Source organism: Mauremys reevesii, linkage group 3 (genome assembly GCF_016161935.1).
Source record: "Mauremys reevesii isolate NIE-2019 linkage group 3, ASM1616193v1, whole genome shotgun sequence".
Lineage (NCBI taxonomy): Eukaryota > Metazoa > Chordata > Testudines > Geoemydidae > Mauremys > Mauremys reevesii.
Window position 1 is genome coordinate 67,704,684 of NC_052625.1, and position 23,544 is coordinate 67,728,227.

At 44.1% G+C, this 23,544-nt stretch overlaps 1 protein-coding gene and 1 long non-coding RNA gene across 5 annotated transcripts in view; one reads left to right on the forward strand and one right to left on the reverse strand.

The window, feature by feature from the left end:
* The window catches only part of CRIM1 (cysteine rich transmembrane BMP regulator 1), a 315,765-nt gene that overhangs the window by 64,509 nt on the left and 227,712 nt on the right, over positions 1-23,544 (reverse strand). For 3 of the 4 annotated variants that reach the window (XM_039532907.1, XM_039532908.1, XM_039532910.1), the window contains one exon: positions 587-743. The exons of the other annotated variant lie outside the window; for it this stretch is intronic. In XM_039532907.1, coding sequence (XP_039388841.1) covers positions 587-743 — 157 coding nt within the window. The remainder of the gene's footprint in view (positions 1-586; positions 744-23,544) is intronic. 4 annotated transcript variants of the gene reach the window in all.
* Positions 25-21,676, forward strand: LOC120402339. Its single transcript, XR_005597152.1, has 3 exons — positions 25-131; positions 20,225-20,368; positions 21,405-21,676. It is a non-coding gene; the product is annotated as an uncharacterized LOC120402339 (long non-coding RNA).

Below are 23,544 nucleotides of genomic sequence, written 5' to 3' on the forward strand. Positions count from 1 at the left end.
TCTTATAACATTACAGGTCTCTGTGACGCTTAGAAAAACTTCTCACAGATGAAAGACTGACTTTCCATTAGTGTTCCACAGGAGGTAACTGGCAGAAAAGAAATGGAAGACTAGAAGAGATGATTGCTCAGGTAAGCTAGCGTTATGTAATAATAAAAAGATCAACTCAAAATACAACGGGATCAGCTGAGTAAAAGAAGCAAGTTATGAGATGGAGGGGATATCAGATGTTAGTGTAAAAGAAATTTTAAAAAGCAACATGAAAGGTAAATTTTATTCAGTTCTCTCTCAGACTGTTTAAAACTATTTTTAAAGATTCTTTTCTGCTTTTATAATTTTGTTAGTCATTTTGATTATTTGAATTTGCTTTTGGTCTGGTGATCAAAATCCATTTTCACAACTTCAATTCTAGCATCCAAGTCTGCTTGAGGAATACTATACACTTAATATGTACATTCCTGCCTCTCCACATGCCTCCCATTTTTCATACAGAAAACAAACATATATAAATAAATATTCATGGATTTTGCATATTTTATATGCACAAGGATTATGATAAATATGCTTTCAGAATAAAAATACGTACAAGTATCCAAATGGACAGTACTTGTCACATACTATGGGTTTGCATTTCTTAGGCCTTGAACGGCACTGACAGATCTCACAGTTGTGGACATCAGTCTGGAAACCGAAGGAACAGTCCAAGGAACACCCTGATATGAGGCCAGTACACAGCTCCTCTCCTGTGAAGAACACATGCAGCTTAGCACAAAATGAAAACTATTGTTCAGATCAGAAAAAATGTATCTATATACAGACTAAACCTTTTCCACCTTTTTACTGGTTCAACTGTTAAGACTACCAATATTTTTACCTCCCTTCTCTAATATTCCTCTACAATTCTACAGTAATGGCCCCAAACACTGCAGTTTGCAACAGAGTTACTACCGTGTTTCGGACCTGTATTATAGACTACCACAGTGAGTGAGTGTTTTTTAAATAATTATTGGTTCCAAGCAAAAGCTTGGGAGTAGGCACCTTATATCTAGGGAGGTGCTAGGGAGACGTAAACATTCCAACGGAGTCCAACATTCATGAGTCATGCGGCCACATTAAATTCATGTCAACAAAACTTCAGTAATACCACATACTGTCTGTTTTATTTTTGTTTAATAGATTCACGTGCAGTATAATGTATTTTATTTTGAACAGTATTAATCCAAAATAAAATTGGAGGAGCTGTTATTTATAAAGGATCTCTATTTGTTACTTACACTGTTGACTGTCACCTGTTTGAGTATTAAGACCTCCCTACTAAAAGCACATTACTACAGTGCCAAAGAGGTGACTTAAATACACCTGCTGGATTAAGTCAAAGTAAAAGAGCTTGAAGATGGAGTCCCATAGCATGACTGAATAGCCTCTTTTGGGAGCAATAAAAAAAGATAGATTGGAGGAATTCAATTACATCTAGTGTAGCAATGTCAGGAAGAGGGTGTGGCTTTTATGTTCACTTTCAGCAAACCTTTATTACTTTGAGAACAAGTTTGCTTTTCTTCATGGGGGGGGGGGGGGAAGAGAGGAGAAACAGTTTAAAACACTCTTAAGACACTGCCAAGCCATCAGGTGTATGAATCCACATATAATTAGTTTTCCTTTTCTGTGCTGTTATATATTTTTAGGCATGATTCCATGGTATGGAGAATAGAAATTAGTAAAGGATGTGCTAACACTTAAAAGTGTGGCATAATGGTGAAATGTACATTTTATATATTGGTTGTGGGGGTGAGAGAAAACAGGAATGCACAATAGTCATTAATTTAGAGAGAGTAAAGCAGAGGAAGAGACCTGGGAAATGACTAGCCAAAGAGAAAGCAATAATGAAAAAGAGGACAAGAGAAATAGAGGGAGATAAGAATCAGAAAGAGAAGAATGGACTAGATGGCAAGTCAATGCAGACATACACAAAGAGGACAGAAATGAAGGTTACTCACCTGCACTGGAGTTCTTCAAGATGACCTCTGCATATTCACACTCTTGGAATACATGAATTGTGCAGCTTGGACCAGGAGAACTTTTTAGTAGCAGTGCCTGTTGCAGAGCTCTTGTGTCACCTACTCCTCATTCAGAGGATGGAATTATAAAGAGATCTGGTTGGCAAACCACACTCCGAGTTCTTTCCATCATGTCTTCAAAGGCAAAGTTGAAATTAGGACTCCAAGGAAGAGGGGAAGGAGGATGGGGAATGTGAATGTGCAGAGGTAATCGAAGAACTCTGGTTACAGGTGAGTAACCTTAATTTTTTCTTTGCGAGTCCTCTGCATATTCCCACTTCGGAGTTGAGCAACCAGCACTCCTCCCTCTGGATAGTGGGAGGAAGAAAAACTAGTTAAATAGATACTGTAATGCTTCTTTACTAAATTGTTTATCTTATTTAGATGCAAGATGTAAACAATATTTTGTGAAAGAATCGAGCTCTAAATGGCAGCTCTGCAGATTTTGAATATGGGAAGACAATGAATGCTTGTCTGCATGGCGAATCACTGAGTGGCAAGCTGGGGGTATATCTACAGCACCCCAACTTGTTGAGCAATAACTCATGTGGACACTGCTACTGCACAGTGAAAGTCCTGGAATAGAGCCTCCGAAAATTTTCACTGCACTGTAGCAATATCCACATAGCAAGTTACTGTGTGGCAAGCTGAAGCATTGAAGAGTCACATCCTGGCTTGCCATGTGGTAACTTGCTGTGTAGACAAGCCCTAAGGCAGGCCATGGAAGTGGTCTTCACTCTGAGTGTGTTCTAAGCCCTTCTGGAAGAGGCGCAGAGGTGTGTTCATAAACACTCTTCAGGAGAGAGTCAGACACTTAGAAAGGTGCTGGCATGTGACTGCCTGAGCTCTACTCTTTTCCCCATAAGAGACAAACAAACAGTCTAGGTGATTTTCTGTATTCCTTAGCCATACTCAAATAGAAGATTAATGCTCTCTTAGCATCCAAGTAGTGTTGCTTAACTTCCCGAGAGACAGTGAGGCCTAGGGAAAGATATTGGTAAATTTATGTATTAGTTAAGATTGAATTCTGTTGTCACCTTGGAGAGAAATTTCAGGTTGGCAAAAGGATCACTTTAACTTTGTGAATAACTTGGGGGAGGGGGGGTGGAAGAGCAAGGGGAGAGAGGCAGAGTCCAGCCATGACAGCCTGTAGCTTGCTCAGCCTTCTAGAGGATATAATAGGTATAAAAAAGGCTGTCTCAATTTAGAGTTGAAATAGGGAACATTCTCCCATGGGTTTGAAGGGAGGATTCATGAGCTGAATAAGGACTAGACTGAGATCCCACGCAGGTGAGGTTCTCTAACCACAAGGTAGACATTCATTAGCCCCTTCAATAATTTTTTTACTCTATCATGGCTAAATACAGTCTTTTGCTCAATTAAGCTGTGATGAGCAGAGATGGCTCTGAGATATACTTTTACCAATGATATGGAGAGCCCCAAGAAATTCAAATAAAGTACTTCAGTATGGATTGAACAGAAGCTGAAAATGGATTTCTGTTATTGTTGGTTCTCCAAAAAGAGGACCTTTTCCATTTATGACAACATAGGTGAGTTGACTGTTTCCTGGAGGACAACTGTATCTCCTGTACTGTTTCTGAATAGGACAGTTCCAGATTTGCCGAAGTCCTGTGGCCCATGGTGTTAAATGGAAAGAATCTGGGTCTGGATAGCAAATCTAACCGCTCTTCTGGTCAACAAGTCTGGAATTGCAGGCAAAGATAGAAATCCCTTATGATAGTTGCAGGAGATCCAAAACCACTATTGTCTTGCCAAGGCCAGGGCTATCAGAATAACTTTGGCTTTCCTTGATTTTCCTGAGAACTTCCTGCATTAGAGGGACTGGGGGAATTCATAGAGGATATCCCCACCCTCAGCCCTGAGGAAGTACTGCTGAGACAGACTGGTTGTCTGTTTTTGCTCTGGAATAAAACCTCTGGAGTTGTGTCTTGTTGAAAATAGGTCTCTCTCTGGATACATTCACAGAAAGATGTTGTTGTTTACTACTAAATTCTTGATGGATCACTTGTGCTGATCATATAAGTCTCTGCTCAGCTGATCCACCCGCATATTGTCCTTGTCAGAAAGATGGAGAGTTACAGGATAAAAATTGGTGTACTGTGCACCACTCCTACAGAACTACAGTCTCTTTGCACAAGTTGCTATAACGTGTCTCTCCACAACCCTCATCCACTTGTTCATGTAAAATACTGCTGTAATATTGTAAGGAGTTGCTTGAACCATGCTGCCATGCAGATGAGTGAGAAAGTATTTATGAGCCCAATATATTGCTCTAAATTTTAGAATGCTGATAGCAATTTTTCTCCCTGGAACGCCAGTGACTTGTTAGGTTCTTTTAATAAGCCCCAATTGGAAGCATTGGAGGTGACTGTAGCTGACGCAGCTAGGGGTTGAATGCAGTCCCTTTGAGGGCATTGCAACACTGAGTCCACCATATGAGTCACAGGAACACATCTCCGGGTAGTGTCAATGTCATAAACATGCTGTCTGTATTTGGAATACAGTATCCTGCTAACCAATGTTGTAGAGGCTTCATCTTCAGAGATTTGTACAGAGTTAAATTATGTGGCTAAAGCCATAAAGCCCAGAAACTTGAGGAAAAACAACACTGTTTGATAAGAGTTCTCCTGTATTATTGCTATTGCTGTAAGGATTTTGAAATACCTTTCTTCTGGAAGAAAAGCTCTGCCTTTCTGAGAATACAGAACTGCCCCAATAAAATATATGACCTGGTTTCTTGAACTCCAGTGTTTGAAACAAGGTACAAATCTGTGATGTAGCTTTTGCTACGTCCTCCTGTAAGGACACCCTGATAAGCCAGTTGTCTAAGTAAGGGTACATAGATACTAGGACATCTCATATATGTTGCTACTGCTCAAAAACAGTTTGTGAATACTCCACATATCATAGAGTGTCCAAAAGAGGACCTTGAATTGGTATTGATCTCCTCCTACCACAAACTCTAGATATTTTGGATGGGAAGATCTGATTCACATGTGAAAATAAGCATCTTGTAAATCAATTTTTGAGCCCCAAACCTGTCTTGGCAGGAATAAGGAGGGAAGGAGCGAGCCTAGGGTAAGCATGAGAAATTTGAAATTGACACATGAGAAAGAAAATGGAATATATAGCCAAAAAGTATATGGGAGAAAAAAAGTGAGAGGGGCACAAAAACAAAGAAATGGAAGCAGAAATAAAATACAATTTTATGGTTTGTATCCGCCCTTAATTTATTCAAACATATTATCCCAGTTCTGTTTTAAGGATGTCATTTATTATTTTATTTTTTCATTGTTACTTTTAATTTTTTTTAAATATACCACCGATCTTGCATGAAATGTGGCGAAGGAGGGCAAAAGAATTCTTTCTTGGAGCCTCCATTGACATCAATAAGCTTTGAATCAGGCCCTAAGACACCATTATGCTTAACATCAGCCATGACTTGGGACTGGAGATGAGCAAACAATTTCCTTCTTATATTTTCCTTTGATTAGTTCATTGTATCACTTTTAGACAGCAGCATTAGAGTAGCATTTTATATCTTAACTCAGCACATGCTATTAGAGACGTCTAATATACTGTTTTATACAGCATCAATGTGCTCAACGCAGCAACATACACGGAAGATGACAACATCCTGCCCCAAGAAGTTTATAATCTAAAAACAGATTATATGCCATTTGATGTACAGACTTGAAGATCCAGTGTCGAGGCAGTGCAGATTTTCTTAGATAATAATTTTAGCGGTGATTTATTATTGAAAGGCTTTTCATTTGGTACGTGCTGATTTGATATTACTACTAATTGATTACTTGATGAATTTGTATACTATGTAGCTCTTTTAAGACATTTATTATGTTCATATTGCCCATTTACTATTATTGATCATACAAATGCATGTATATACTTTACTAGAAAGTTATCCTATATGCTATGCTCTGTATATAAGTGAAGATGAGCTCTGGCAAAGAGCCAGAACCACAGCCAAGGACTCTCCACTATAAATACTCTACTGTCTATCCCTAAAAGTGCACATCTAAGGATGGTCAGCAAAAGTGCCTCATTTGACCTCAGCCATCATGGTAGTACCAAGGGAAAGAAGCAGCTTGTAAGGAATCTGGTTCAGAAACCATGTATGGCTGTACATATTAGAACAAATGTCATCTGAAAGCAGATGGGAAATCTGCGCAGTCTGCAGAACATGGGTGTAATGCACTCATTCCAAACTTGAATGAACAGGTGAGCTACCACATTCTGTACTAGAAGAGGATTCCAAAGGTCTTCAAAGATGCAAACAAGCAGAAAACACCACAGTACTCCAGACATGAAAATTTCAATAGTGTGACTGACTACAGTGAACTCCACATTATCATAGAAAAGCCACCTTCTCCTAGATATTGTGGATAAAAAAAAAACAAAAAGTAATGGCATAAACCCCTGCTGTAACCTGGGAATCAAAGAGTGATCAGGGCTTCAAAAATACCCCAAAGCTGCTTATGAATCCATTAATCAAGGTGAGTCACAACCATTGTCATTTCCTCAAGTTGCTTTCCATGCCAACCATCGTCTCCATCTTTTCAAGATGGAGTCTCAAAAAGTTCAGCTCTTATGTCTTAGTCAAACACTGGGAAAGCAAGAAAAACAATGTTGCAATTTGATATACAGGAAACATAGTCCAGTACCATCAGAATGTGGACAACACTAGTCAAAAATGCCTAACAACTGCCTGTAACAAACTAATTTACATTTTGAACAAGAGGAGTGGCAAAATGGAAAAGATGTAAGGGATATTTTCTGCATCAGAGGGCCCTTGTGATGGGTGAGCAGCTACCCTGTTGCCTTGCAGAAAGAGCACCATGGAAGGATCAGCCCTGTCCATCATTATCATATTGTATAACAGTACCTAAAACGCCTCATGCTGAGCTATATTAACCATTGATGTATCTAACAAAAATAATATGGACACGTGATCAGTGTCCATCACTAAAAGAAGTTCATCACCAACGTTACTAATGCAGTCTCTATACCATACACAGGCATCACACCAAAAGCTAGGGCCTCCAAGAGATCAGAGGAATCCACACAGATCTCAAACTACCCTGCCCACACATCTGATAGCTTTCAGAACAGTGAGTATGTGCTTTTATGTGCTGAACTCAAACCTTCCTGGGATATTTCCATATTTGCCCAGTGATCTAGATATCCTGACCTCATATAGAAGTCATCAGTGCAGAAAAGTCTGGGATGTTCCAACACCACTTAAGATAAGGGTTCAGTCAACATTAATCAGGAATTCAATAATTGTTATTGAACTGCCATTTAATATTAACATAAATCGGGTCCTCAAAAGGCTTTTATACTGACAGGAAGGATATTATTGATCGAAAATACTGCAATAGATAAATTAAAGTCTATGGAAAAACCTTTTGAGAACTCTATGTATTTCAAACACTCCCATTAGATACATTTTTGTAAATCAGCATTTTTATTAAATTATTTTATGTGTAAGGGGAAAAAAGGTTGGATTAAGTTTTAAATGTTTTATTGTACAATACAATAAATGATTATGTTTTTGAATAAATATTTAAAATCTGAATTTCAGAATATTTACATTTTCTAACAGCATGACATTCTGGAACTAACTTTGTAACTTTGGGTAAAATATCCCCTAACAAGACAATGGATTTGGTCCCAATGATTTTCACACTTAACATCTTCCCAGCTCTCTGACTACATTATTGTGAGAATAGCCTTATGAATTGATGTACCATCTTGCACATACAGATGCACAAATTGCATGAGGAAAAAGACGGTTACTCACCCTTGTAACTGTTGTTCTTCGAGATGTGTTGCTCCTATCCATTCCAGTTAGGTGTGCACGCCGCGCGTGCATGGCTCTTCGGAAGATTTTTACCCTAGCAACACTCGGTGGGTCGGCTGGGTGCCCCCTGGAGTGGCGCCGCTATGGCGCAGGATATATACCCCTGCCGACCCATCCGCCCCTCAGTTCCTTCTTGCCGGCTACTCCGACAGTGGGGAAGGAGGGCGGGTCTGGAATGGATAGGAGCAACACATCTTGAAGAACAACAGTTACAACGGTGAGTAACCGTCTTTTCTTCTTCGAGTGATTGCTCCTATGCATTCCAGTTAGGTGATTCCCAAGCCTTACGTAGATGGTGGGGTCAGAGTTAGATGTTGCAGAATGCAAAACTGCTGAGCCAAAGGCTGCATCATCTCTGGACTCTTGGGCCAATGAGGCAAAGGTGTGGACCGAGGGCCAGGTAGTTGCACTACACATCCCCTGAAAGGGTACGTGAGCCAGGAAGGCAGCAGAGAAGCCTGAGCCCTGGTGGAATGTGAAGTAAGGTGGCTCTATGGAACATGGGCCAAACCCCAGGAGGTGCGGATGCACGACATCATCGAAGACTAAATCCTCTAGGAGGAGACAGGCATGCCCCTCGTCCGGCACGCCAGCATGACAAAGATTTGGGGGCGTTATGAAAGAGATTTGCCTGCTCGATATAAATTGCGGATGCCCTACGGACGTCTAGGGAGAGCAATTGTTGCCCTCCTTGCTATAAGTGAGGCTTCGGAAAGAAGACCGGAAGGAAGATATCCTGGATGATATGAGAGGCTGACACCACCTTTAGGGAGGAAGGCCGGACGTGGTCACAACTGCCCTTGACCTTGAGAGACACAGTATACCGTGGGTCCATCGTGAGCGCCTGAAGCTCGGAGACTCGTCTGGCCTATGGAAAGGCCACAAGGAAAAACTGTCTTCCAGGATAGGTATGTCAGCGAGTATGTCGTCAGTGGCTCAAATGGGCAATCATAAAACTGGTTAGAACCAGGTCGAAGACCCAGGTTTTGGCGGGGGCCAACTGGGGGGGGGTATAATGCTCCAAGCCCTTGAGGGACCTAGAAACCACAAGGTGTAAGAATACGGAGCGGCCACTCTCCGCTGGGTGGAACGGAGAGATGGCTGCCAAGAGTGCCCTTAATGAGGACCGCGCCAGGTGCTGCTGTTTGAGGGACCAGAGGTAGTCCAAGACGGACTGGATCGGGACCTTGGCGGGAGAAACATTGTGCGTTTCGCAGCAGCAGGAGAAACGCTTCCACTCTGCCAGATACGTTAACCGAGTGGAAGATTTCCTACCACCCAGGAGAATCCTGTAGAACCGAGGCAGAACAATGCAACTGGGATCGGTTTAGCCACGCAGCAGCCATGCTGTGAGGTGCAGGGATCACAAGACTGGGTGGTGAAGCTTGCCGTGATCCCGCGTTATGGGGTCTGGGCAAAGAGGCAGGGAAATAGGGTTGGCTACCGACAGGGGTAGCAACCTGGTGTACCAGTGCTGCCTGGGTTACGCTGGAGCAATCATGATCAGGTGCGCTCTGTCCCTGCGGAGTTTTGGCAGGACCCTGTGAACGGTGGAAAGCGTACAGCCGATGGCTCATCCACGGCATCAGAAAACACCTCCAAGATCGAGCCCGGGGAGAGGCCTTGGAATGAGGAGAACTTCTCTCTCTTTTCGATCTCGCGAGAGCGAAGAGGGCTATGCGGGGAAAGTCCCACTTCCGAAAAACGGAATGGATAATGTCCGGAGGAAACGACCACTTGTGAGACAGGAAGGATCTGCTGAGGCGATCCACCAGCTGAAACGCCTGGTATACAAGGCAGACTGCTCTCAGCTCTCGGACATCGATGTGTAAGGCCAGCTCTTGAGCTGACCGAAGACTGTGAGTGCGAAACTGACCCAGGTGAGCACCCAGCCGAGAGATGGGGTGTCTGTCATGAGGGACCCCGAGGAGTGAATGGAACAGCATCCCTGGATACTCCAGAGAGGGCGCTGACTCCTGGTCGAGGGAGCCTAGGATGCTCAGGGGGAACGAGACGACCATGAGAATGCTATCTCTGCCCGGGTGGTACACCAAGGTGAGCCACGATTTAAGTGGACGGAAGCGAATCCTGGCATGTTTGGAAACAAACGTGCAGACAGCCATGTGACTCAGGAAACCTAGGCAAGTGTGAGCCAAAGTTGTCGGGAAGGTCCGTAGACCTTGTACAATTGTTACCATCGCCTGCAACCGAGGCGGAGGTAAGCAGGCTCTGGTGAGCCTGGAGTCCAGGATGGCCCCAATGAATTCTATTCCCTGTGTGGGAATCAGAGTGGATTTTTCTATTGATCATCAGGCCTAGACACAGGAATAGGTCCGTGTCGATGCCCACATGACTGGTAACTTGGGCCCGGTGGTCCCTCTGGAAACGACGGTAGGCCCGAAACCGGGGGTACCTTCTCTGTGGAAGAGAAATGGCGACATGAAAATACGCGCCCTTCATATCGAGGGCGGCATACCAGTCTCCGGGATCCAAGGATGGGATGACGGTCCCCATGGGTACCATGCGGAACTTATCTGCATCGTGAACTTGTTGAGTCCCGCAGATCTAGGATAGGTCTGAGACCTCCCTTCGCCTAGGGGATTAGGTTTCATCCTTAGGTACCTCCTGTATAGCTCCGATGAAGAGGAGCGTCCGCACCTCTTACAAGAGGAATCGCTCATGAGAGGGGTCCCTAAGAGGGACGAGGATGGGTAGGCTTTTGCCCCATTGGCGGTTAGAAGGACCCTAATTTTGGCTCCTTTGGGGTCCTGATTGACGCCTACGACCGCGTAAGCGACATCTGCTGGCAAAGTCCTGGCTTTGTCTAGGCGCAGGGTAAGAGCGGTGAGGCTGGGGACAGAAGGGTCGGCGCTGAAGCACCGGCGTGTGCATGCCGAGAGAGAGCGGAAAGTGACCCTGTTGCCCTTTAGGCTTTGCAGCCTAGAGCCAGTTTTTTCAGAGAACAGGCCTTTGCCATTGAAGGGCAAGTCCTGTATAGTGTGCAGCAGCTGCGAGGGAAGGCTTGATAATTGGCGCCATGAAATGCGCCTCGTGGCAACACCCGAGGCCAGAGTCGTGGCAGCGGAGTCAGCTGCATCCAACGAGGCCTGGAGGGAAGCTCTCGCTAGCGACTTCCATCAAGAATTCGATGCCCTTCTGGAACAAAGGGAGTTCTGAAGAACCGACTCTGTAAATTTGCCCACCGCCACCCATAGTAGCGGCTAAGCAGGGCTTGCTAGTTTGCTACATGAAGTTGCAGGGCTCCCGCCGAGTACATCTTACGGCCCAGTAAGACCCTTCGGCTAGCCTCCTTGGCTTTAGGGGCTGGTGCCTGCTGGCCATGGCGTTCCATCCGCTTGAGGGACTGGACGACAAGGGAGCGGGGGGGGGGGGGTAGATGTACCTATAGGTACTCGTACCCCCTGGATGATACCATGTACTTGCGTTCCGATCAGAGGAGGGCCCGAGGAGTATGTTCCTGCCCCCGCCTCATCTGGGGAGGAGGCAGAAGAAAGGCCAGGGACAAGCGGGTCCTGTGTGGGCTCACGCTCCTGGACGACCTCCTGACCCGGTGGGATCTGGGAGCCCGGTGGCTGAACCGGGGCTTGCTCCGTACCGGTCGGAGGGGGATGGCTAATTGTCGCCTCCGGCACCCAGAGCTCCGACGAAACGGAGCGAGATGGGAGCACCGGTATGCCTCTGGCGTGGTAGTACGCCCAAGGTGACTAGAAGGACCACTGATAGGTCTCCTGGAAGACTCTGGAGGGCACATCGGAAAACAGAGTACTGCGCATATGAAGTGTCCGCACGTGGCAACACTGATGCGTGGCTGGATGGCCCTGAAGGAGCTGAAGAGCCTTTGGTAGAGTCTCCTTCTCTAACTGACGTCGCTCGACACGGCCCCGGGGATCGGTACCGGGAGACATACCGGTACCGAGAACGGGACCTGCCACCGGAGCTGTGCTGGGCGGTCGACCGAGAGCGTGAGGCTCGATGTTCAGGAATGGCTACGGGAGTCTCGGTGCCTGGGGCGGTGCCGGGAGCGGGATCGGTGCCGAGTGTACCGGGCCAGCGAATGGGACGCCGACTGGTGCCGCAAGTACTAAAGGTACCGAAATAGAGAACGGTGCCGAGACTGCGAGCGGCGTCGGGACCTCGATCGGTGACGGGACCGAGAACGTCTGCGGGACCGCGATCGGGAACGGTGCCGCTCTGCGGTACCGACGCAGGGTGACGTGAGCAAGACAGGCTCGCCGATAGACAATATAACCCGCACCGGCGGTGTCGGGGGTTAAAGCAGCGCAGGCTCTGCCCTTGCCATCAACTCCCTCGCTGTGGAAATGTTTCCAGCATGGAGGGAATAGTGAGCTCGACCACAGCTCGCACAGGGAGCGTTCAGGTACTGGACTCGACGGCTCTTGCGTGTCCGGAGTCTACGGTGCGGATACTGTCAGTGCCGCAGCAGGTACCGGTGCCGGGCGATCCGACTGAGCATAGCGCTCAGGCTGCGGAGCGGGCGGCTCGGACGCAGCTTCATAGCGAGCTCGACCACAGTCCGTACTGGGGAGCTTTCCAGCACCGGACTCGACGGCTCTTGCCTGGCCGGAGTTAATGGTGTGGATATTGTCGGTGCCACGGCAGACATCGGTGCCGGGCGAACCGACTGAGCATAGCGCTCGGCTGCGGAGCAGGCGGCTCGGATGCAGCAAGTATATTGTGCCTCTTCATCCTCCAGGAGAGGGAACCATGCCGAGTGGACATCGGAACCAGCGAGGGCCAGTGCTGGGAGGCCTTGGCAGTACCGGCGATCCGGTGCCGAGGGAGCGCTCCTTGAAGACTAACCAGCGCTCAGCGCCGAGAGCGGAGGAGCAAGAGCTGCTTCCCTCAGGAGCTGCTTGAGACGGAAGTCCCGCTCCCCTTTGTTCTCGGATTAAAGGCCTCACAAATGCGGCACTTATCTGTTAGTTGAGATTCCTCGAGGCACTTAGGAGAGGATCTCTTGTCGGCATCGGCTTGTGGCCGGCCGAGCAGTGTAGAACGCTGTGGACCAGGCATCGGACCCGGCACCGGGTGAGGGGAAGGGGATAAACCCCACACCCCTGAAAATAAATACTATACTACAAACATATAAAGTTAACTACAACTATAAACATCTGAACTATATACACTAAACGAGAGAAACTACGAGTAGCTAGGGAAGTGGAGGTCAGCTAAGCCGCGCTCCACTGTTCCAACGGCCGTCACGGGCGGGAAGAAGGAACTGAGGGGCGGATGGGTCGGCAGGGGTATATATCCTGCACCATAGCGGTGCCACTCCAGGGGGCGCCCAGCCGACCCACCGAGTGTTGCTAGGGTAAAAATCTTCCGAAGAGCCGTGCACGCACGGCGCGCACACCTAACTGGAATGCATAGGAGCAATCACTCGAAGAAGAACCTGTAAGTGTGCAATGTGTTATTTCTGATTTACAACAACAAAGATCTGAGTAACATCCCTTTAATTAAATATTTCCTTTGTAATGATTCCAGCTCACAGCTTCTTTTTGTTACTTTTCTAGCAGTTTCTTCATTAGCAAGCATTCTTATCACTAATTTCCTGCTTTTATAAATGAGATACCCTTTTTGTTTATTTCAAATCAGTAACTTTCCATTCCAGTCAAAGCCGCAGCACCAAAATTATTTAACAAATGCTTTGCTGTAGTGGCAGATCATCTTTGAGTCCGCAGGCATACCTATGTCTGGATGACAGTCTACTACTAAATGCAATATTGACTACTAGCTTTGATTCTGATTCCTGTGATGAATCTGTGGTCCCGGTAAGATGATTACCTCCCTAATGGCCGAATGGAAAACTTAATGACAGATATATCATTGATGCAAGGAAAGCACCTCCAGGCAGGTGCACTGGACTCTACCTTCTAATGATTTAGACAGTATGTTGCTGAAGAATCTGCTAGCACCTGTACCCCCAAAAGTAGCTCCAATGAGAAATCTGGCCTTTACTGTGGCTTTGAACTAACAAGTCTTCTGGGTTAGCTCAAAAATTGTATTTCACTCAGCAAAAGGAATGTTCTACATATTCTTAGAGCTCAATGTCTAACAGCATTGACTACACATGTGGCGGAAGAGTGTGTTTGTATGACAGCAATCCCATACAAACAATCAACAGAAGAGCAAAAGGCAGAGCACAGTACAAATAATTAAACCCCTAAAAGCTCTGAAAATTACAGGAAACATGGATAGCAAATGGTAAATATTGAAATAGAGTTTTTACTCCACTTAAAAGTCAATGAGCAAAAAAAAAAAAACAGATGAGCAAAAAGTTATCATGTTAATGATGGCAGTGGTTCAAGCAATTGAAAGTACAATGTATTTGAACTGTTAGTGAAAAAACTGGATCGTTTAGGCATCAAAATCAATTTTGTTCCATAGTGTTCTCTAAATGAAAAGGTATAGGATATACAGTATGAGGGCCATGTGCTTCATTGTTGAGTACAGCAGTCCATTTAAATCACTGATGATTCTATTATAGATTTGATATTAAAAGTATTATTTTGCAAGTATGTGATCACACAAACCTCTCTGATAAGAGAGTAGGTGGTCCATAGCATTAACAAGATACAAGAGTGCTTACTTAGGGCTGTCCATGTAATCCTTACTCATGGTAAGCAATCACAGTGAACTCATTATAAAATGAAGATTGCAGAATTTGACATTCTGAAAAGCACAGCTAACCCTGGAAGGCAACACAAGAAACTGTGAAGCACATAGTAACATTTGAGGAATATTCTGCAAAATCAAGGACAACGACTGAAATAGTAACAGGGCAGAAAGTGAGAAATTCAGCCATATAACCCACTGACATAAATGGGCTGCATTAATGTAATGTAGGACAGAATTTGGGCTTGTGCTCTAGAAGCAGAAAGTGAAGTGTGTGTTCAGGAAATAACTAATCAAGAAGAGTGAACTTGGGACAAAGTGCAACCTTTTTGGTGGGAAGCATCATACAAAGCATCGTAAAAACTGTGCAAAAGGTAAAAGAAAAATCACTTTGCAATGGTGTGTTTATCAGGAGAGGTGTTTAAAGGACACTAAGATTTGAATGCCAATGAAAGATAAGGACGCAGCTGTGAGGTGTAATGGGGCAATGGATAGAATGACAGCACAGTATACTGAAGTGCAAAACAAGTGAAGACTAAAAAAAGTAGCTTTTAGAAACAGACAGTACTGCTCACAGGAGCAAAATCAATACTGATGACATGGAAGATTTTGAAAGAGCTAAAGTAGAAGACAACACTTATGAAAAAAGAGGTGATGATGAAGCCAATGAAGAACTGACTGAGGTGCAGGTAACATGCAGATTAAGGAGGATACAGCATAATGGTAAAGACAAACTATTTTTTAAATAGTCTTTTCTGGGAGAGCAACCCAGTGAAAAGCTGGGGCTGATTAGATTTATTTTTAAAAAATAGTGAAATACCAATGTGCTCCAAAACCAAAACAGCCTAGATAAGCAGCAGTAATTGCAGCCTGGGAAAAGCAATTTCCTGGCACATTGAGGGGGTACATATACCATTCAACTGAAAGACATGATTCACTGTGTAATGCATGCCCTAAGTAGAGTACAGGTGCCCTTGAGACAAGAGTTAAGGGAAATGTGAAACAGAATGATAGCGGTGAACTAATGTAATAGACAAATGTAGCCCACAGACTGGGTGAATTCAATAGCATGTGTAATAAAGTATCAGGACACTCAGCATGTGCGTGGATACCAAAGAACTCAGTGAGAATATAATGTAGGAGCATTACTGAGAAAAATAGTGAGATATGAGGCACAATATTTTACAAAACTGGATGCATCACATCAATTTAGACACACACAAGTAACAAGAAATAAAAAAAAACCAAACATTCGACTTCAGAATGGCCTGAACCAAAACACTGAGCTTGCATCCCCCTTAACTTTGGGAAAGTGTGGACCCACATCCAAACGTTGTAATACTGTTGATGTAATGGGCATACTAGAACAATGAATATTAATATGCCTGAACTTTGAAAAGTGTGGAATTGAATATGGTTTCAGATCCAAATTTCACTACCTGGGCCCACTTCCACAAGTAACACATACTTTGGCTTCCATATGGGAAAAAGTTCTGGTCTAGAAATGTTCCACAAAGGATGATGGAAAGAGTCAGAGTCTACACATTAACAATGTGGTGATGTGGCTAACTCTTAGAAAGACCATCACAGGCTGTTGGAGAATTAAGAAAAATGCATCAATATAACTGAAGCTCATTTGCTAAGCAGGAGCTGATGCAACTGTGACAAATGTTAGTAGCAGCAGGAATACAGCTGACACTGACTAAAACAAAAGCTGTACAAGAAATGATAAAACAAGAAGATTTTTTAAAAAATCCTTGGATATAACATACTTCAAGGACAAGTTTATACCTAGTCTGACAGCTACAACAGTCGCCTTTAGAACATGCCAATACTGAAGAGACATGGCTTCTAGATCATAAGGAGTGAAATAAAATTAAATAATAGTTACAGGACCAATGTTAGCATTTTTCAACCTGAGTAAGGAGACCAGTGTTTATAGATGCTTCTAAACATTGACTGGGCATGCTCTTATTAAAAGATTAATGTTGATTTTCAGCAAATCTTGAAACACGGGGGAAATTCCAGAGGACTTGAAGAGGCCTAATATTGTGCCAATATTAAAAAGGGTAAACTGAATGACTCAAATACTTATAGGTCTGTCAGCCTGACATCGATCCCAGGAAAAATAATGGAATGGCTGATAAGGAATTTGATTTATAAAAAAATAAAGGAGGGTAATATAACTAATGGCAATCATCATGGGTTTATGGAAAATAAATCTTGTCAAACTAATGATTTTTTTTGGACAAGATTACAAGTTTGGTTGATAAAGGTAATAGTGTTAATGTAATATACTTAAACTTCTGTAAGCATGAGACCTGGTACCATACATTTTGATTAAGACACTAAAACGATACAAAATCCACACAGCATTCATTAAATAGGTTAAAACTGGCTAATTGATCGGTTTCAAAAATCTAACTGTAAATGAGCAACTGTGATGCTAGAGGGTCCTGACGGGTTCAGTCCTTGGTCCTACACAATTTACTGATGAAGTTTGCAGGTGACACAAAAGACTGGGGGAGTGGTGAATAATGAAGAGGACAGGTGACTGAAACAGAACAATCTGGATCACTTGGTAAACTGGGTGCAAGCAAAACATATACGTTTCATTTCAGCCAATGATAAGGTCATATGTCAAAGAACAAAGAATGTAGGCCATACTTACAGAATGGAGGATGCTATCCTGGGAAGCAGTGATTCTGAAAAACACCACTGGGTCATGGTGGATAATCAGCTGAGCATAAGCCTCCAGTGTTACACTCTGGCAAAAAGGGGTAATCTGATCCTTGCCATGTAAACAGGGAAATATCGAAGAGGAATAGGAAGGTTATATTATTTCTGTATTTGGCACTTGTATAACCGCTATTGGAATACTGCATCCAGTTATGGTGTCCACAATTCAAGGAGGATAGTGATAAATTAGAGAGGGTTCAGAGAAGAGCCATAAGAATGAATAAAAGATTGAAAAACAAGTATTATAGCAATAGACAGCAGGAGCTCAGTCAACTTAGACTATCCATGAGACTCAGGGGTGACTTGATCACAGTCCATAAGTACCTACATGGGGAACAGAAATCTGATAAGAGGGCTCTTCAGTCTAGCAAAGATACAAGATCAAATGGCTGGAAGCTGTAGCTAGACACATTTAGACTAGAAACAGGGTGAAATATTTCAACAGTGAGGGTAACTAACAGTTGGAACAAGTTACCAAAGGTTGTGGAGAATTTTCCATCACTGGAAATCTTTAAATCAGGATTGGATGTTGTGATGATTTGGGGAATCTGTCTATGTACAACTTAGAGAGACAAGTTGGGTGAGGTAATATCTTTTATTGGACCAACTTCTGACACGTGCATTTCTCACCAACAGAAGTTACTTCACCCACCTTGTGTCTCTAATATCCAGGAACCAACACAGCTACACCTACACTATGTACAATTTATGAATTCTGTTTGAGATTATGGATCCTACGTACATCTATAACCCTCAGTTACGTAGTTAGTCAGCCATGGGCTGACAAGGACACCATCATGTATCACACCCCCTTTATGGAAGAAAGAATGGAACAAACAACAGAAATTGTTAACTTGAAGGGCTCCCATTCAAATGGGAACTCCTTAGGACAGTGGGTTGGCTGAAGCCTTAGGAGAATCAGTTTTCTCCAGCTTCTCTGCAGGGGCTATAGTTTGATTGAATAGAATTTCCCAAGAAATGGCACAAGGAAACAACAACTTGTCATCATCAAAACATAGGACTCTTTGGGATAAGAGAGAGAACAAAGGGGCATGCTTTCATAGCAGAAGGGATCTTTGACAGTGGGACCAACAGACTGAAGGAATCTGCCCGCAGTGGTCAGAGTGAAAGACTCCATGTTCTGGAGGGGATCCTGAATGCCTCAGAGACTAACTAAATCACAAAGAATGCTCAAGAGTAATGAGGAAACAGACAGGAAAGGGCATAAAAGTGTTTTTTTAACCTAGATCTGCATATCTCTTGTGCTGTTTAAAGTAAAGAGTAATTATGTTAGAAAACTTTGTAAAACCTGTGTCTGTTTACTTCAATGATCACATGTCCCTGAAGAAGTTAATTGTAAACAAGAGTGCCCAGAAGGCTGGAAATCTGAAGGATGTGCTTGAGGGGGTTGAGAGAGTAGATTCTAGTCACAGGACCTGGGCGGCTGGACCACAGCAGTCTCAGAAGGGAGTTCTTTTTCTAGCTCCATGAGTGTGCACCTAGAGATCCAGACACATGGATCTAACATGTGGACTCCAAACACAGCAGCCTAGTGAGTATCCAGCAGGAGGAGCTTGATGATAGCTGTGACAGATTTCCCCCCCCCCCAAAAACAGGGGTTCTCAGACTTTTGTACTGGTGACCCCTTTCACACAGCAAGCCTCTGAGTGTGACCCCCCCCTTATACATTAAAAACACTTTTTATATATTTAACACCATTATAAATGCTGGAGATAAAGTGGGGTTTGGGGTGGAGGCTGACAGCTCGTGACCCCCCATGTAAAAGCCTCGCAACCACCTGAGGGGTCCCGACCCCCAGTTTGAGAACCCCTGCCCTAGAAGATATGCTCTAGTTCACCCACAGCTATTGGAATTGAAGCAGGAATTAATTCATGCAAGTCTTATGGCCTGTGTTATTTATGCAGGAGGTCACACTTGATAAAGGCACTGAGGGTACTGGAGATCTGTGTCTCCATCCTCGTTTCTTCTTGGGGATTAGGAAAATAGTTGGAATAAAATCCCTTTCATCAATGTTGAGATGGTATTGGCTCTATGGCTCCCCTTAGAAGTAGCAAGTCTACCTCCTATAAAGTATCATCTCATGAGAGTGGTCCTTGAAAAGGGATGGAGAAAGGGTTTTTGGAGGGTGAAGGAAGAGGAACTTTATAGCGTAACCAAAGTGGATAGTATGGAGAAGGATCCAGGATGGGGTGAAATGAACTCCAAGGCATAGGGTACCATCAGTTCTAAGGAGGATACCCCATCTTGCACAGATGTGTCAGAGGTTCTAGAATCTCCTGAGACCCATCAGAGTTGATGTCTCTTGGAGAAGGCGATGAGTGTCACAGGGTAACTGGTCTCTGTGAACAGCTTGAGCCCAGCTCTCCTGGACTGGAGTGGCTGGGCTCAATCCAGCTAATTAAAGTGGACTGGGCTATACCTGGGCCTATAAAGGGCTGCTATTAGGCAACTAGGGGGAGGAAGGACTGAGGCAGGCTGAGCCCTGGGAAGGAGGACTGAGACAGGCTGAGCCCTGGGCAGCAAAGGCCACACTGGAGGGGAGTTAAGTTCTGTGGTGAGTCCCTGTAGCTAATGGGGCCAGGGGATCAAGGAGCAATCCCACGGCTGCAGTTCCAAGAGGGGAGCAGAGCTGGAGGAGGCAAGAAAGTTGCCAGAAGTCGGGGAGCCAGAGACCCCTGAGAGGGATGGCCCTGAAGCCTGGGGGCCAGGTTTTGACTTAAGACTGCCTTCTGTTTGTTAACTTTGCTGTAAAAAAATAAACCTCTGTAACTGAGATTGTGCGTGGCAGCACATGGTTGGAGGTGGGTGCAGCAACAGCCCACCCAGTGACACTGTCCTTTTCCCAAAGCAGAATTGCCAAATTAAGAAAATGCGAGCTCCCATCTCCAAAGACAGTGCTGTCAAAACCACTGAGGAAATATCCCAGCCACAAGAGGGAATAGCAGACCAGCTTTTTTCATAATGCTCATGGACTAATGGCATCATGATCTTCCTTGTAAGTAGTTCCGAGACAGTTCAGATTCAGATCTGAAAGGATGGCCATGTTCTCCAAAGCTGTGTAATCATCACAAAGTGTCTTCTGCCTGTGAGCTTTTGGTGTAAGCTCACAAATGCGTGTCAATGCTGATGATGTAAGGAGGATGGTCAGTTCTTTGCTGTTATCGGTGGTCATATCGGTCTATGCTTAGAGCCCTGCATGTAAACAAAAGCATCTGATCTGCAAAATAACCCACTGATATCTGCGTATATAAAGCAGATATATGTAGACTTGCAGGGCTCTAAATAGAAAATTTGTATCTGCATCTGATCCGCAATCTGTAGTGGTCCATGGATATCTATGGATTTGCAGGACTCTATCTATGCTCATGCCTCTTTTTACTTAGTACCAACAGTGATGAAGAGGAGGGTCTTTTAGCCACAACCCTGAAGGGTTTTTGAGCTTCCCTGCACAAGGCACGAATAGTCACCTGACCTCAATAGCACAGGGGCAAATCAGATCTCCTCTTAGAAGTGGATATAGAGCGGTATTTTTCTGTAGACTCTAGAGAGGGTTTCTTGCCCTCCTGGTGAGCCTGAGACTAGGAGTACTTGCCTCTACCTTTGCCTGTCCCTCCATCCAAAGTGGCAGTGCTGGGTAGTGCACTCAATATCTCAGACTGCTGTATAGTGGGGTCTGCCCAGCCCAAATCCAACTGGGACCTCAGAGCCTGTTCCATGAGGTGTTTCCTAACCCTGAACCTCCTATATTTAATGGGTACAGGGTAGGAAGGAGTGACAGATGCTACACTTAGCAGAGATATAAGCTTCTCTGAGGCAGAGGCACCTCTGATGGTTGTTGCTGATTGGGAAGGAACAGGGCAGGAGATGCAGTTCTTGACACCCAGAGTCCTGGGCATAATTGGAGTCCCGTACTGGGAAGAGAGTGTGTGTGGTGTGGGTATTCCCTGAAATCTGTCCGTCTATCTTATAAACTAAACAGACTTTTTTATGTATGCTATCTACAATTTATAATACTTGCATGTTCAATGTAGGAGAATCAACCCTGTGGACACTGGAGAGTTCTATCTTTGACCATGCAGCAGTAAGAACGAACTGGAGAGGCGGTCAATCTGAACGGCCCCTTATACTCGCGGATCAAAGCACAAGAAGGAAAAGAGTGCAGACCAACAGAAACTACTAGAAAAAAATCTTCTTAGGCACATGAGTACCTAGAGTAGAATACACACAGGGACCAGCACATGAAGAACAACTGATTTTAAATGGGATAGGAAAAGGCTCATGAGCACAGAACAGAAGAATTGTAGCAGGGATTTAAAAGGGACCCTCTCAAGAGAGAGCAGTAGTCATTTAGAGGGAACTAGACCAAGGCCCAGGACCCTGCTCAGGAGTGTCTGAAAAGTCGGGAAGCCTAGTCTCCCATCAATGGATGCTAAACCTTTAGGTAAGATAGACACACATGTGGACTGTTTACTCTTTTAAAGTCTGCTTTGTTCCTACTGCTAAAACAAACAATATTTTTGTTTTAAGAAGGCTGTCTGATCACTATATCACTGGTCAGACTCCTAAAGGGAAGAACTGCAGGTGCCCAAACTCATCTGGACATGCAGGGCAAGAATGGTTGATACATGTACTGTAGCCCAGGACCTGGTCTAACAGTGGGAGAACAGTGGAATTCTGCCCATGGATAGGTAAAGGCATATAGTGTAAACATCTACAGGGGGGCACTCAGAGAGACCTGAAAGGGGACATCAGTGCAGCTAACCCTGTATGAGTGACAAGTGCTATTTTATCTGCAATAGTTATCAGCATGGAATCCCCTCCCCCCAGCATAGCATCTCAACGGATCATAGCCTGTCAGACAGAACTTCACACAAGCTGCCAATGCATGACCCTAAGGTGTGTTGAGCATGCCCAGCTTCCACTGAATTCAACAAGATTTGGGAGGGTGCTCAACAGTCTCAGAATCAGGCCTAAAGGAGATTCAATTTAGTCCATAAAGAATTCCATAATTTAATCCATAAAGGATCTTCCACTTGACCATCTATCCTAGTTTTATTATTTAGCCTTGTGAATTGACTTTTTAATTGGTCTCCTCTGGTATGTGTGTAAAACAAAATCTAATCTCTTAAACTTAGATATAAGCTTATCTTTCATTTACTTCCCCCCCGACATGGACACCTTGGTACTCTGGCCAAACCTAAAAGTCTGAAATGGTCTCAGAATTTCTTATTATAGATGGTGCATTTCTTTCCATGTTTCTTTTCTTGATCCCTTTATTCATGGGAAGACATTTATTCCATAATTTTCACGTGAAGCAGGCTCTCATCCATTACCTAGACACAGACATTCTTTTTTATAAATCATCCAAGCTACTTATGGCTTTTGAAGAGAAATCCAAGAGGTGCAGAAGCTTTTGAAGGTACGTTTGTTTTGTATTTTGTCTTCTAATTTGCAGACAAAGCTTCAGATACCAGATGGTCCTACTGTTAATTAAACAAGAGCTATGGCAGCATTTTAAGCATGCCTCGGTATACTGTCCATTTCTGAGATGTGTAGTGTGGCTACAAGGAGCTACCTACATATCTTTACCCATCATTATTCTCATGATGCTGAGACCAGATCCTATTTCAGGAGAGCTGTTTTATAGTACCTTTTTAATTAAGCACTCCTCAGCCATCCTCTTGGTGTGGACTGCTAGTGCTAGTTCATCTTCAGGGGTGGGGAACTGAGAGGCAAATTTATGAAGGAGAGAACTAGGTTACTTAACAGTAACTGGAATTTTCTGAATATATTGCCTCCACAGATCCACACTAACTATTCCTCCTTTTAGAACTCTCTATTGATTTCCAATATACTGATGAAAACAGAGGGTTGGAGTGTTGAGACGCTCTAAAACCCTGCTTAAATTAAATGTTTCATAAGTGTACTGAGTGCAAATGGCCCTAATAAATAATTGCTTTAAACAGTTCTGGGATTTACATATCACATATGACTTCAGGAATGTGGACTTGTACAGGCAATATCGAAGAAATATTTAGTAGCAAGTAACCTGGCTTTTGTAGTCCTTCAGACAGTTTTCATTCCACGTGACAATCCTCACACATCCAAGCAAGTTTGAATGAATTTTGCTAGTTTGATTTCATGTGGCATATATTCTTTACTAAAATCAGT